Source organism: Sinocyclocheilus anshuiensis, unplaced genomic scaffold (assembly GCF_001515605.1).
Source record: "Sinocyclocheilus anshuiensis isolate Anshui unplaced genomic scaffold, SAMN03320099.WGS_v1.1 scaffold1689, whole genome shotgun sequence".
NCBI lineage: Eukaryota > Metazoa > Chordata > Actinopteri > Cypriniformes > Cyprinidae > Sinocyclocheilus > Sinocyclocheilus anshuiensis.
The window spans coordinates 221928-236140 of NW_015540840.1; the positions used below are offsets into that span (position 1 = coordinate 221928).

General features: G+C 42.1%; 2 protein-coding genes across 2 annotated transcripts in view; both read right to left on the reverse strand.

Moving 5' to 3' along the window:
- Positions 1 to 7812, reverse strand: part of LOC107687495 (NF-X1-type zinc finger protein NFXL1-like) — a 24587-nt gene extending 16775 nt beyond the window's left edge. The window contains exons 1-8 of the mRNA XM_016484855.1: positions 7719 to 7812; positions 5129 to 5262; positions 4871 to 5044; positions 4626 to 4783; positions 4474 to 4480; positions 3510 to 3718; positions 2833 to 2955; positions 2639 to 2729 (exon numbers count right to left, since the gene is read on the reverse strand). Of these exons, the coding sequence (XP_016340341.1) occupies positions 2639 to 2729; positions 2833 to 2955; positions 3510 to 3718; positions 4474 to 4480; positions 4626 to 4783; positions 4871 to 5044; positions 5129 to 5258 (892 nt within the window). The 5' untranslated portion in view covers positions 5259 to 5262; positions 7719 to 7812. The remainder of the gene's footprint in view (positions 1 to 2638; positions 2730 to 2832; positions 2956 to 3509; positions 3719 to 4473; positions 4481 to 4625; positions 4784 to 4870; positions 5045 to 5128; positions 5263 to 7718) is intronic.
- A 659-nt stretch (positions 7813 to 8471) lies between these two features.
- LOC107687488 (cyclic nucleotide-gated channel rod photoreceptor subunit alpha-like) lies at positions 8472 to 14198 on the reverse strand. The gene is made up of 9 exons (XM_016484848.1): positions 13920 to 14198; positions 13472 to 13596; positions 13302 to 13355; positions 13161 to 13202; positions 12997 to 13086; positions 12672 to 12776; positions 12468 to 12574; positions 10054 to 11192; positions 8472 to 8757 (listed from the first exon to the last, which is right to left on the reverse strand). The coding sequence occupies exons 2-9, from the start codon at positions 13555 to 13557 to the stop codon at positions 8494 to 8496; spliced, it is 1887 nt and encodes a 628-aa protein (XP_016340334.1). The 5' UTR covers positions 13558 to 13596; positions 13920 to 14198; the 3' UTR covers positions 8472 to 8493.
- Between the last annotated feature and the right edge of the window lie 15 nt (positions 14199 to 14213).

The following is a 14213-nucleotide window of genomic DNA, read 5'->3' on the forward strand; positions in this document are numbered from 1 at the left end:
CACACACACACTTCCGCTCTGAGAAAAGGTCAGCTCATTCACGCAGACGAACTGGACTCTGCGCTGATAACAGCACACAGGAAGCGCTTCTGGCCCAGCATGACCGTGACACAAACACAAGAGCCAGTCAAACGTCTGCTCAAGGTTTCCATCGCTCCCACACTCCCGTGTGCCCTGCGGACAGGAAGCGCTCCTGCTGTCACAGGAAGTGCTCCCGCCGCCGGCGGCTCAGCCGTTGTGTGAGAGAGAGGGAGAGAGAGAGAGAGACGCCTTTGGAAAAATGGAGAGCCAAGAGATTGTGAGATTATGAAGAATCACTCCTACAGCTGGGCTGAAAATACAGATTTCTCGATTTGAATCGATTCTCATTTTGATGAACTGATATTCATTCTTAAATACCAAGAACCGGTCTGTGCTGTCGTCAGTGAACAAAACTCCAGGAAACATTATTTGTAGCAGGCCACCCATCTGATAAATCACTATAAGCTTAGTGCTTTGCTACTTTTGATATGAAACAAAGTCTCAACTTATCAATTCTGGCCATGTTATTATAAAATTCAAACAAATGCGGTTTTGCTGCTTTTTAATGTGTGCTGACAGATGCACGTCACATTTACCTCAAGAAAACCATTCAATGACCTAGAAAAATAACTCTAAAGGAGGAGCATTTTGCTAAATATATACACTACATTACATATTAATAGAGCGTATGAACGATGAATTATGTTGATGTATAAAATAATCACTTAGAACATTGATGATATCTGCTACATTAATCATTAATGTTGGTTCTGTTCAGTTTACCCTAGGGGGGTTATTTATTCTCTAATCCATGCTAGGCTGCATGAATGGGCAGGGAGTGCTGCCCAGAACAGAACCATACCCCCAACCTAAAATGTATGCTAACTGTAAGTTATCTTTGACGATAGTGGTCCTGACAGAAATTACATTTTACTTCAACATTTAATGCATGTTTGAATAAATCCATCATGAAAAGAAGTGACGATGTCCACTGTTTAAATAAGGGCTTCTCAACTCTGGGCCTCGAGGTCCACTTTCCTGCAGAGTTTTGCTGTAACCCTGATCAAACTCACCTGCCTGTAGCTTTCCAGTGATCCTGAAGACCTTGAGAATCTCGTTCAGGTGAGTTTGGAGCTGAACTCTGCAGGAAAGTGGACCTCGAGGCCCAGAGTTGAGAACCGCAGGTTTAAATGTTTTTATTTCAACAACAAACCAGAGTACAAACAGAATTATATCATTGAAATATAATATTATAATTTATGTGCAATTTGAATGTTTAATAACAAACCACTTTAATATTATTGTAATGTACCAAACTGACAGGGTTTACTGTGTAGTTTGCAGCATTATAATAACAATAATAATAATAATAATAATTCATTACATTTATATAGCGCTTTACATTGTGAGGGGGATCTCCTCATCCACCACTAGTGTGCAGCATCCACCTGCATGTTTTGACTGTTTATATTTTCAAATAAACCAAAATCAAATCAAATTGAATTGAGATTGAAATTGAATCAAATCGCAAGCATGTGAATCAATATTAAAATACGTGAAATTTGTCTCAATACTAGCTCTGGCCCAGAAGCGCCCACTGAAGACAGGAAGAGACCGTCTGCTCATCTGAAAAACACTGTCTGATGGTTTGCAAATATCCAATCAGCCATGATGTGGTGGATCCTCAAAACACAAAGCATTAGGGCTGTCAATTTTTTTTTTAGAATTTCGAATATTCGTCGAATTTAAAATAAAAATCCATTCGAATGCAAAAATGTTGCATTCGAATTTTAGGTGTGCGTTAAGGAGGCAGCCTTATCAGCGGCGCACGAGATGCGATGACGATGTAAGTGTCGTCGCATTATAATGTTTTTCTTAGTCTATCCAGTTGAAGCCACTGGATGCGGCGCTGCTGCGTTGTTCATTAAAAATATAGCGGAAAAAGAGAACATCAAAGCGGAGAAGATCTTGTTTACATCAAAACTGAAACCAAGCTGTTCACACAGAACACATATTTCATGCATTTTCTAGACAGACATCTACCACTGTTGCACTCGTGTCTCACACAAAAGAGCCTTATGTTTAGAAAGCCATGTAAAATTAATGCAAGTTCAACTTTGAAAAAAACATATCTCGAGACTTTATGGCGCCTTTTTCCCCATCCCACTGCAACACGTGTTTTTAAATGAAAAATGTACTCTGTGATTGGCTTTCGGCCCTTTGTATTAAACGATACATACATACATGATGCTGTTTTGTTTATAGTTGTTTAAGCAACATAATTATAATTGGTTTATAAACATTATTTTAAACATTATGCGCTTTTTTCACAGATAGTCTGTTTTCTTATGTTTTGAGTACGTGCATTAGTAATATTTTGCTCGATGCGCCCTCTTGTGGCCTCAGGAGAGAAGCCAAAAGCTTTTCTTCACCCTAACTGAAATTATGCATTTTAAATTCGAATATAATTCGAATTTTGATAATATTTAAGTAAAAAATTTGAATTTAGTTTTTCAGCCATTTTGACAGCCCTACAAAGCATGCAGCTGTGGTCGCTCACAGTCAGGCTCACGGCTGACCCGTGTGTGTTCAGGGATGAGTGTGTGTTAGTGTTCACCTTGGTGGCACACAGACGGGCATTTGTGGTTCCTGCAGCCCAACATTCGAGTGCAGCTCATGTCACACGGAGGGCAGCTCCCTGGACAACACTGCAAACACACACAGCTATCAGTGACACAAACACAATGTGAGGTGAAGTGTGAATGAGACACACTCATGTGTGTCAAAAAGATGTGTGTGTGTGTCACAAACCTTTCTCTTGCACTGGTGTCGGCTGCAGGCCCGTGTCTTGTTGCATTTGGACTCGCAGAGATATTCCTTATGACAGGGCAGAAGTTTGCTGTAGCGGCCACATCGGCACGTCTTTTCTACCTCCTGCACACACACACACAAACACACACACACACACACACACACACACACACACACACACACAGACAAATTCCCCTCTAATCAGTATCTACGTTCACAATGGGCTTTGGTTTCGGGAAACGGTTAAATTTCTTCTTTGTAAATGCAAGCCTGGGCTGGAATGCCAGAAAATTCGATCTGGTTATCAGAGACTCCTAACATCATCAGGATCAATCCTGGAACACGTTAGCTCTCGTTTCGACTGAGAGCATCATATTGTGAGATTAGCATTGTGTATCGAACCAAATCATGGCATGAGTGTATCGTTACACCCCTAATAATAATGCAATGGCAGGACAGTTAGAGGAGCACCGCCTGTGTAAGACGCTAGCGAGTGTTACGGCTCGTGTGTGTGTGTAAGTGAGTGAGTGTGCGTGTGTGTGTGTGTGTGTGAGAGAGAGAGGGGGTGTTTGTGTGTGATTGAGTGAGTGAGTGAGTGTGTGTGTGTGTTTGTGAGTGTGTGTGTGTGAGTTTGTGTGTGAGTCTGTGCGAGTGAGTGTGTGTGTGTGTGCGCGCACCTGTCGGCAGGTCTCACAGGCTCCTCTGTGGCAGCGCATTGAGCAGGTGTGTAAACCACAGTCCAGTTTCTTCCCGCAGGTGTCTCCACAGGTGGGCACATCCACCGTACACGGTAACACGCTCTCTGAACAAACACAGCACTGAATGAAACACACCGGAGCCCTGCAGAACTGCTTGATGAACATGAAGTAATATCTGCATCCACATGCTCAAGTGCAGAACGGTTTGTACGAGGCACCAATCCTACTCCCTGACATGGGAACTAACTCTGATTTTACTCCAATCAAATCATAAATTAAAACAGAGATGTCTTTTTACAAAACTTTCATTTTAAATGTGATAAATATGATTTTATATGACAGCTTGATTCTATTAACTAAAACTTGTGCATTAAACCAGTACATGATGTTTTAACGGAAAGGTAAAATACAGAAAGGTTTGTGTGAGGGTTAGGCAACACAAAATACCATAATATCATCTCAAAACCAGGGCTGGCGATTGAAGTATATCAATGTCATTTGCAAATATTATTTTTCTGTCATTAATGCTTCAACACATTCAGTTCCATTTTAAGTAAAGAAACTAAACAACAGGCTGCTAATAGTGTGTGTGCGAATGTAAGTGTGTGTACTGGTATTCACTGTTATGTGGACTAGAGCCCGACCGATATGTTTTTTTTTGGGGCCGATACCGATACCGATATTAGGGAGTAAAAAAAAGGCCGATATCGATATTTCGGCCGATATTCTTTGACCAGGGGTAGGCGAGTTCGGTCCTAGAGAGCCGCAGTCCTGCAGAGTTCAGCTCACCTCACCTGCCTATAGCCTTAGTAATCCTGAAGACATTGATTAGCTTGTTCAGGTGTGTTTGATTATGGTTGGAGCTGAACTCTGCAGGACTGCGGCTCTCTAGGACCGAACTCGCCTACCCCTGGTGTAGGGCAATAGAATATACGGTCTGTACAGTACGCCTATGAAGAGTCCCCACAAGGATAGCAAACCAGACATGTGTGTGTGTGTGTGTCTGTGAGTGTGTGTGTCTGTGTGTGTATGAGTGAGTGTGTCTGTGTGTGTCTGTGTGTGTATGAGTGAGTGTGTCTGTGGGTGTGTGTGTGTCTGTGAGTGTGTGTGTGTATGAGTGAGTGTGTCTGTGAGTCTCACGGCCTGTGTTCTCCTGACAGAAGCGATGCAGATCAGACACGTGACTCCTCCAGACTGACACACTTCATGTAAGTAATGACGGGTCTTCTCCAGAAGACGGATGTCAGCATCACCTGAACACATACACAGACAGAGCATTTCCTCTTCCTCTCTCACAGAAGATCATCAAATCATCACGTGTGTGAGTGTGAGGTCAGTACCCGTGTGAGAGCTGTACGGAGAGAGAGCTGACTGGAGAATCTGCCCCCGCTTCCCTCCATCTTCACTAACGTCATCCTCATCCTCAGAGGAAGAGCTGTGTGTCTCTGTGGCCAATCGCTGCGCAGCCGACTGGTCAGTCTTCCTGATCTCCTCAAACCTGGACTGAGACGACACTGCAGAGAAACAGAGAGACCGATGGAAACGGCATCTGATCGGAGAGAGCGCGAGCTGGAGTGAATCTCATCCCGTTACTCTACCTTTCAGCTCGCTCGCTCCTCTGACCTCTGACCCCACAGCTCCAGGAGGACGTGCCGTCGAGGGGTTGGCGGTGATCTGACCTCTGCCCTGACCCCGACCTCGACCCCGCTGTCTCCACGCCGGATCCATGAGTCTGAAAGCAAGAGGAGAAGTGTGTGAAAGATGATGGACTGAATCTGACAACACGAATCGCTGTAAAATCACTAATGAAACAAGGTAAAAGTAGGGTGACGAAACGTATTGTGGTATTTGTACAGAAGGGAGTAACCACGGAGCAGTGAAAATATTCCCGATCATAATCCAGTACTTTGATTGGAAGAAGGGCGGTGTGCAAACAAAATTAATTGAGGTGAAAGACACACCTAATGAGACAGCAGAAACCATTGCAAATTATCTCACTAAAACACATGCATTGCATTTACTGGAGACAACTGCAACACAAATTTTGGTGGAATCCGACGTGATGAAGGGGGAAACAATGTGTTTGCAAATTTGAAGAGGTTGCTGCAGAACAAGACTCTGATTGGTGTGGGTTGCCCAGCACACATATTGAATAATTGTGTTCATCATGGGGCAGACACAATAGATGTTGACCTTGAGAATATCATGTTTAAAATCTACCAGTACTTCCACATTTACACTGTGCGCACTGAGAACCTGAAGGAGTACTGTGATTTTGTTGACATTGAGTACAGGAGGATGCTTTCTCACAGCAAGACAAGGTGGCTGTCATTGTTCCCAGGCATTGAGAGGATGCTACAGATGTTTCCAGCTTTAAAGGCATTCTTTCTGTCACAGCAAAAGCCACCCATAGTGATCAAGAAGTTTTTTGAAAACGACTTCAGTGAGATTTACCTGTGGCACATGCACTCACTCATGTCTGTGTTCCACACCCACATTCAACAAATGGAAAAGGAGAACAACTCCATCATGGAGGTGAAGAAAATATTGAACAGCATCCACAACATTCTTCTTGAACGTAAGAGCAACAATTTCATGTCTCTTAAAGTTAAGGGACTACTGGCAGAAAATCGCAGAGATGGACTTGGTGAGGGCTGTGACAAGTTCTGTGCTGATGTGCAAGGCCTGTACAGTGCATGTCTGGAGTATCTGGAGAAGTGGATGGCTCCCATGGAAGAGCTCTCAACATTTATGTGGATGGATATGAGTGAGCCACCAGATTGTAATGATGTGGAGGCCTGCATCAAGTACCTAAGAGAGAAGGGGGTGCCAATTGATGATGTCAAGTGTTTTGACCAGGTCGCCAATCTGAAGAAATTAATAGAAAGGTGCAACAGTGATGAGAAGTTAATTGGCCTGCAGGTGCACCAGAAGTGGACCAAATACTTTGAGAAGGCCAAAAGCATTGCATGCTACTCAGAACTACTGAAGATTGCACAGTTTGTCTTTGCACTTCCCTCTCACAATGCAAATGTTGAGAGGGTTTTCTCACTGATGCAGAGCCAGTGGACAAAGGAGAGGAACCAGCTCTCTGTTGAGTCATTGAAAGGGATTCTATTTGTGCAATACAACTTCAAAGACACTTCTTGCAAAGACATTCATGCTTATTTGTTAAGCAACAAAAAACTGCTGGGAAAGATCAGCTCTACAGCAAAATATAGATGGGCAAACAAGGAGGATGAGGAAGAAAAACAGGATGAAGAGGAAAACGAGGATGAAGAAGAACACTAAAGATATAGATATTTTTTGTTAGTTTTTGTAAGCTTGTGAGAGCTATTTTTGTTAAATTTGGATTGCTAATATAGCAGAGGTATTTTTAGTTATTTATTAAGAGACATTATTTCTATCATTTCATTCGTTATTTTTGAAACTTGTCATAATAAAACATGTTGAGTAACCTCCGAGAAGCCTATCTGAATTTGTGTCTTTGGTTATAGATAGTATTTTGTAATATAACATACAGAGGAGGCATACTTTAAATGTATTGAAATTATAAGGCATTTTTGAGTAAACTTCGAGTATAATTTGAGTATCTCATTGCCGGGCCGAGTGTCCTGGTTTTCGGTAACTTAATCAAAATATGGTCACCCTAGTAAAACCACTTAGGAAACATTGAAAGAACACAGAAAATCAAATATGGTAAAACCGTAAAAATCCCTGAAGGAACACCATTAAATCTCTGAAATGAGTGAAACCACCAATAAAACACGGCAAATCAAGGTTAAATCTCACACGACATGCTGTAAACAAGAGTAAACTCACTAAAGAACGAAAATGAACAACTGCTGGTGAAACATGGAAAAATCAGGGTAAAATCTCACTGTAAACAAGAGTGAAATCACATGAAACACAGCAAAAATGTGAAACATGGTACATGAGGGCAAAAGCTCTGACAAAACACAGTAATTATCTCTAATGAAACACGGTAGAACATGGTAAAGTCACTGACAAAAGCGGTAAAATAAGATAAAAGCATTACAGAACAGATGTCAGCTTTCAATAAAAGCGACTGTTCCCTCCCTGGATAATTTCATTTGTAATTTAATAAACCAGTGTATAATCATGTGACAATGTGCGCGAAATGTGAAGAAAAATGATTTGATATAAGTTAAGTATAAACAGTCTTACCGACACGAGTCACTCTAACGATCAGCACGCCCGCGGAAGACGGCAGCAACGCAGAGCATGATGGGAAATGTAGTCGTTAACCGCTCACGGTGAGGCGGAAACCACCCGTAAAAACGACAACTCCCATCAGCGTTCAGAAAGCGTCATTCAATGACACGTCAGCTTTTCACACTACCAGTCCTTCATTAAACATTTATAAAAATAAAAATAAATGTTTTTTTTTTTAATTACTACATACATACACACGGATTTTTTTTACAGCCCATTTAGTTCTCTGATTAAACTTTTAACCAATATTGCCAGAGCAGCATCGTTATTAGTGTTTCTCTCTAAGTATAAATGTTTATTACAAGAGTTTTGAGTGAAACTAAATCATACAGTCTTATGCTAACAAAAAGGATTAATTTTTTCTTTATATTCTCTCATGATAGAAATGACAGAATAAACACATGATATAATCAGTCTAACCACAGATACATGCTGTGTACACCGACCATCTGTACAATATCTTACATTTGCATGCTACCTGTTGCATGAAGATGAAAGAACCAAACAAAGATTTCTCAGATTTCTTCTTCATTCACACACTGCTGTGGTAGACTGACAGCCCAGGATAAATGTGATGTTGGGCAGGAGCTGATGTGTATCTACGGTTTTATCCATCCCCACAAATCCAGTCCGAACCCAAGACGGACCACAAAATACACAAGGCTTCTGTTCAAAGTTCTAAAACTAATACAATCTAGTTTAACCAGGTTTATCTGCAGCTTTCATCTCATTCCTTCTCTTCTTTCTTCTCTGCAGTCGCCAGTTCCGGGTCCAGCATCTCAGAGAGAGCCGCTCCGCTGGAGTCTGTGATCTTCTTTTCTAATTTAGTCACGCGCTTCTTCAGTTTGCCTTGTGCGGCTTCGTGTTCGGCTAACAGGCGGGCGAAGCGCATCTGAAGGTCATCCAGCACGCTGCCGATCTTGATGACCTTTTCCTCCATGTCTTTGGGATCGGGACCCTGCTTGGCCAGCTCTAAATCCAGAAGATTGTCCTATAAATAAAAATGATCAAACATTCAAAATGTGAATTGACACTTTTATAGCTTCCGTTTAGTGTATATATATATATATATGCATTCCAAATAGCATGCATGATGCATGTGTAGAGCGTTTGGAAGGGAAAACACAGAAATACCAGCAAGAGTGCAGACGGACAGCACCAATGAAGCCCATGACTGCTCTTTGATCTTAGGGATACTAGTTTATATACTTTTTTGAGGAACAGAGGAATATGGCTGTCTTTAGCACACACATAAGTGGCACTGCAATGCGCAGCTGCGGTTGAAAACTAACCCAGCTAACAAAGAAAGTTCTCAGAACTTTGGCTAACATTTGGGCACAGTTTTCTCAAAGTTATGAACAAACGCTCTTCCAGTAACGTTAATGGAACATTTGTTCAGAGTTATCTGGTCTTTATTAATCTTCCCAAAACATTAGCACAAAAATGTTTCTACAATGTTTTATTTCTGAAACATTTTAGTTGGGCGTTCATCTAAAGCCCAAAGTATACTTCGGTTTTTACACGTATGTGAGGTTCTGCCTAGAGTGCGCGTGATGCAGATTTCGTCATCAGAATAGTATGTAGTATGCAGGTCACACATGCACATTGAATTTGTTTTGCACTAATCAGTTGTTCCACAAGCTGGCAGCACTGGCCCGGGCCGCCGTTTCACACTAGAAAATGCAACTAAAGAGATGGAACAACAACAACAAAATTGACAAGCGCTTGTGTGAAAGGGTTATGAGAGAGCCGCAACTTTAGTTTAAAAGAGTACAAAGACATTTTTATCGGCCATAACCTCTGAAGAAAAACAGTGCAGACACTGCACAAAGATGAAGCTTTCTAGTGCGTGTGTGTCGACTGCCTGCGTTTGCGTACAATATCAAATGGAATATACTTTGTAAGGCTCCGCGTTCAACAGTGCATGTAATTTTTAAAATGTTAGTACTTGTTTCAAAATGTCTGGAGAACATTCAAAATAGCATTCCCATAACGTTTGCATGTTCCTTTAACGATCGTATAACCAAGAATTAAGTAAAAAAAAAAAAAAAAATGGACGTTAGAGAACATTCAGAAATAATGTTTTCGTTATATAATGAAACATTAGAAAAACATTCTTAGAACATATTTTTGTTAGCTGAGAATTCTTCAGAATCGTTAAAGAGTAAATTTTTTGTTCCCACTCTTACTGACCGTCATGCCGCGTGGTTCCGTTTGACTCTACATAGGGTTCGATGCATTAGTCTCTCGAGGCTCATATGAAAGGGCCGTTTACTGAACCGCATACCTTCATAAGGATTTGTCGTCCCTTCTCCTCCAGCATGGCCTTGGCGTCCGGATATTCGGTCAGCGCCTCCATCAGGTCGTCTTTGGACAGGCAGAAGAGGTCAGAATAGCCGATGCTGCGGATGTTGGCGGTTCTTCGGTTGCCTGCCCTACTGCCCTTGATGTTGAGGATGCTGATCTCTCCGAAGTAGCTGCCGTCACTCAGCACCACGAACTGCGTAACTCCATCGTCCGCCACCACGGCCAGTTTTCCTTCCTTAATGATGTACATCTCGCGGCCGATGTCACCCTTCTTGCAGATGTAGTCTCTGGGGCTGTAGACCTGCGGCTGAAGCTTCAGCACCAGCTCCACCAGCAGCCCGGCCTCGCAGTCTGCGAAGATGCGCACCTTCTTCAGAGTGTCCAGGTGGACGTTTATAGCGATCTCCGCCCGCAGCTTGTCTGGCAGGTACTTCAGCACTTCTCTCTCATCGACTGCTTTCTTGTTGGTCCACAAGTAATCGAACCACTTGATGACCCTTTTCTCCAGGTCTTTGGTGACCTTTCGGAAGCTCATGTACTGTTTGATGGCGTCGATGCGAGCCTGGAAATCTGCTCGCGCCGCGTTGGCGTTGGTGATCATGGAGCCGACGTTACCGACGATGGTGGCAAAAATCAGTACGCCGACCAGGAAGTCCATTACCACGAAGAAGTACTCTGAGTTTTTAACAGGGGGCGGCGTTTCGCCGATGGTGGTGAGCATGAGCGTGCTGTATGCGTACTTTCTCACCAACCGGCTAAACTCCGGGTCCGAGGGGTCCGGATACACAAAAGCGTCCGACCCGAAGCCGATGGCCTTGGAGAAGGAGTAATACATGCAGGCGTTCCAGTGGATGATGATCACAATGTACATGACGAGGTTGGAGATTCGGAACACGTTCGGAAAGTTAGTCCGTGTTTCGGTTCGCTGGAAAAACTCGAACAAGCGGTTGACCCTGAGTAGCTTGTTCATGCGAATCTCGGGGTAGTTCAGACCGAAGTAGAAGTAGAAGATGTCGGTCGGAACCATAGAGGCCAGGTCCAGCTTGAACTGGACGCTCTGCATGTAGCGATCACGAAGCTTCTTCTCGTCTTTCACCAGGAGCCCCTGCTCCAGATATCCTGCAGACGAGCACAAACAAACCAAGATTTCAACACGCTCAGTGTTCAGTACGGACACGTCTCCTGATTAGGGTTGCAAAGGGGTGGAAAATGTCCAGTAAATTTCCAGAAACTTTCCATGGAAAGTTAAGCTAGGGAATTTTGGAAATATTGCAACGGGAATTAAATTAAAAATTGGAGTAATACATACAAACTATATCATATACAAACATAAATATAAAAAGTCCCATTAAAAATGTCAGTTGGGGCATGTGGCACTGTTCTGAGGAATAAGATTAGAAAAAAGCTTGTAAAAAAACACTATGCAGTGGCATGCACAGATGTATAAATAGTTAAACAACTGAGATATTCTGGAAAGGTAAAAATATTTTACAATTGATGCTGGGCAAATGAATAGATATAGTCTTAAATAATACATTTAGAATATCTGATTTACTGGCTAGCTAGATGCTGTATAAACACATTTTAATTTAGTATTTGCTAGTTAAACTTTAATACCATAGATCAGATATATTTACCCTGGTAATTACTTGAAAAGCTTTCTTGACTGCTCAAATGCAGTAGCGTGACTTTAACGGTCCTGCTGTAGTGTGCAGATTCTAGAAATGATTTGTGCATGTGATTGAGCAATGCACAGTGCAGAAATTCAACTGAATTTGCATTAAATATGGTTGTTTTAACCAAGATTATGCTGCAAGATATTGTTTTTCAAATACTGAGTTCTGGCATGAAACTCTAGATGGCGCAGTCCGATAGGTTTAACTCAGTCTGTCCTAATGACATCATTATCACATGGCACAGCTGATTGGTTCGCTCCTGTATCGGTAGCCAATGAGCTCGCTGCTCAACATTCAAATATATGACTAGTGCTTTCCGTAGCAGTTGCAGCGCACTTCAGAAACCCTCCACCTTCCCCAGCTCCACTTGTATAGATCTGCTACGAGCTGATTCATGTATGCTATATGGGGGTTATTTCATGTATGTTATATGTGCAGCAGCAGTATTTCTTAAATGCTCATTGGCAGCAAGTCTCGGTACTTGCTCTGCCGCAGCAGCAGCGTAGCAGATCTATTCCGCCAAGACCAAATACATTAACATTGTCATGTACATTACCATGCCAATCCCTCCGAGAGTTGTCATGACAGAACTACATTTAAGTTCCCTGTTATAGGCTAACCTGCAATTTTGCAAATTTCCAGTATATTCCCTTTAATAATTCCCATGGAAAGTTTCCAACTTTGAAAATGTCCAGAATCCTGATGGAGCTGCACTCACCTGTCCTGGTCCTGAACACCATGTCGAGCACATACATCAGATCAGATAAGTAATCCAGGATGAACCATAACATCAAATAGTCTTTCTGCAATTCCTCAAGGCAAGCTCTGAGAGACAGAGAGAGAGAGTCTGCATGTAACTAAACTCAAACTCAGGATCAAAGAGCAGAGTGTTGTTTTGTGACGTGACAGTAAGAGCAGGCACCTCGCTATGATGAGAATCCAGTTGTACATAACAGGACACGTGATCACAAAGAGCCAGTTGTAGTACATGTTTCCTGCTGGATCCACAACCTCAATCTCCTTTGGTCTGGAAGATGACATTATAGAGTTTTAGAGTCTAAATGCAGAATGGCACACATTATCTGCACAAAACATGCATCCCATCTTGCATTGTTGAAACGAACAGATCACGATTCTCTAGTGGCATAATGTCATGCTTCACCTTTAACAAATATAAAATATCAATAACAGAGACAAAGATGATGGAGTGCAGGAATTACTGACAGTCTAAACAAAGAGGAACCTACTGTTCTTTCCTCTCTTTCTCTTTCTCTTTCTCTTTCTCTTCTGTTTCTTTTTTCTCTTCCTTCTCCTGTTTTTCCTTCTTCTCTTTTTTCCTGAAATAACACAAATAGGTAGAGTAAACATCAATGAATCAATGAAACAAATTTGAAAAATCATCTCATCTTACTCTTTCTTCTCCTTTTTTTCTTTCTTTTTTCTTCTTTTTGTCCTCTCTGTAAATATAAGACCAATAAAGATTAAACCAGTTAAAAGCACTTTGTGTAAGTGTGTGCTGTGGTTTGTGTGTAGTGTGTGTACATGAACTCACTCTTCATTGTTATTGTTGGTGTTGGTGTTGAAGAAATCTGGGTGCTTATTTTCTCTTTGGAAAAAAGTCAAATCAATAACCAATAACTTATAAATCATTAACCAACCACTTATTTCTATCTGAGATAATCCATTTATCTGTCACCCATAATATGTGTCACCCATGGCCACATAATGTCCTCTGTGGCCATGGCAACCTGCTCCACCCCCTCCAAGTGAAAAGTGGGTGGGTCCACAGGCCTCACCCGAGCAGACATCCCAGCTGATTGGTCAGGCCACCTGCCCGTCACACAGTACTGGAGAAAAAAAAACACATTTCACATTTTATAAACTGTGCAGATGTAGTTCACAACAACTACACGAATCAGAAGAACTCAGATTTGAAAAAGCCAAATAAACACATTTTTTAAAATGAATTTCAATGCACTTCAAGTGTTAAAAAAGAAAGACAACATGCAGTACTGGATTTCTGCTGTGCTGAAATTTTAACAGCAAAACTCTCTCAGTATGTCATAAACACAAGCAGCACAGTGACAGTGGAATCTGCAGCCTCATTTCCCCTTTTGTTTTCAACCGAAAGGACAGAGATGAACAGGACAGGTGAAGCGTCGGTACTCACCTGCTGCTGCCTTCATACACCTTCATTATCATCATCATCATCATCACAGGTATGCCAGCGAGAGCATGAGCTCATTCTCTCACACACACCTGCTCTGCTGAAATCATGAGAGTATGTTTTTGATGAACCTGGAATGGTGCTAATTTTGTTGAGTATTCCCAAACGATCGCGGACCACGAGAGGATTTCAGGCACAGGCACAGCAGGATTTGGGATTACACAGATGACAGTCACCAGGTCACTCGCTCACACTCACACACACACACACACACACACACACACACACACACACACA

Coding starts and splice junctions, on each gene's coding strand:
- LOC107687488 (XM_016484848.1), bottom strand. CDS start 13,557: ATGTCTGCTCGGGTGAGGCCTGTGGACCCACCCACTTTTCACTTGGAG. Junction 13,203..13,301: donor ACCAACAATAACAATGAAGA/GTGAGTTCATGT, acceptor ATTTACAGAGAG/GACAAAAAGAAGAAAAAAGA. Junction 11,193..12,467: donor GGTGTTCAGGACCAGGACAG/GTGAGTGCAGCT, acceptor GCTCGTCTGCAG/GATATCTGGAGCAGGGGCTC.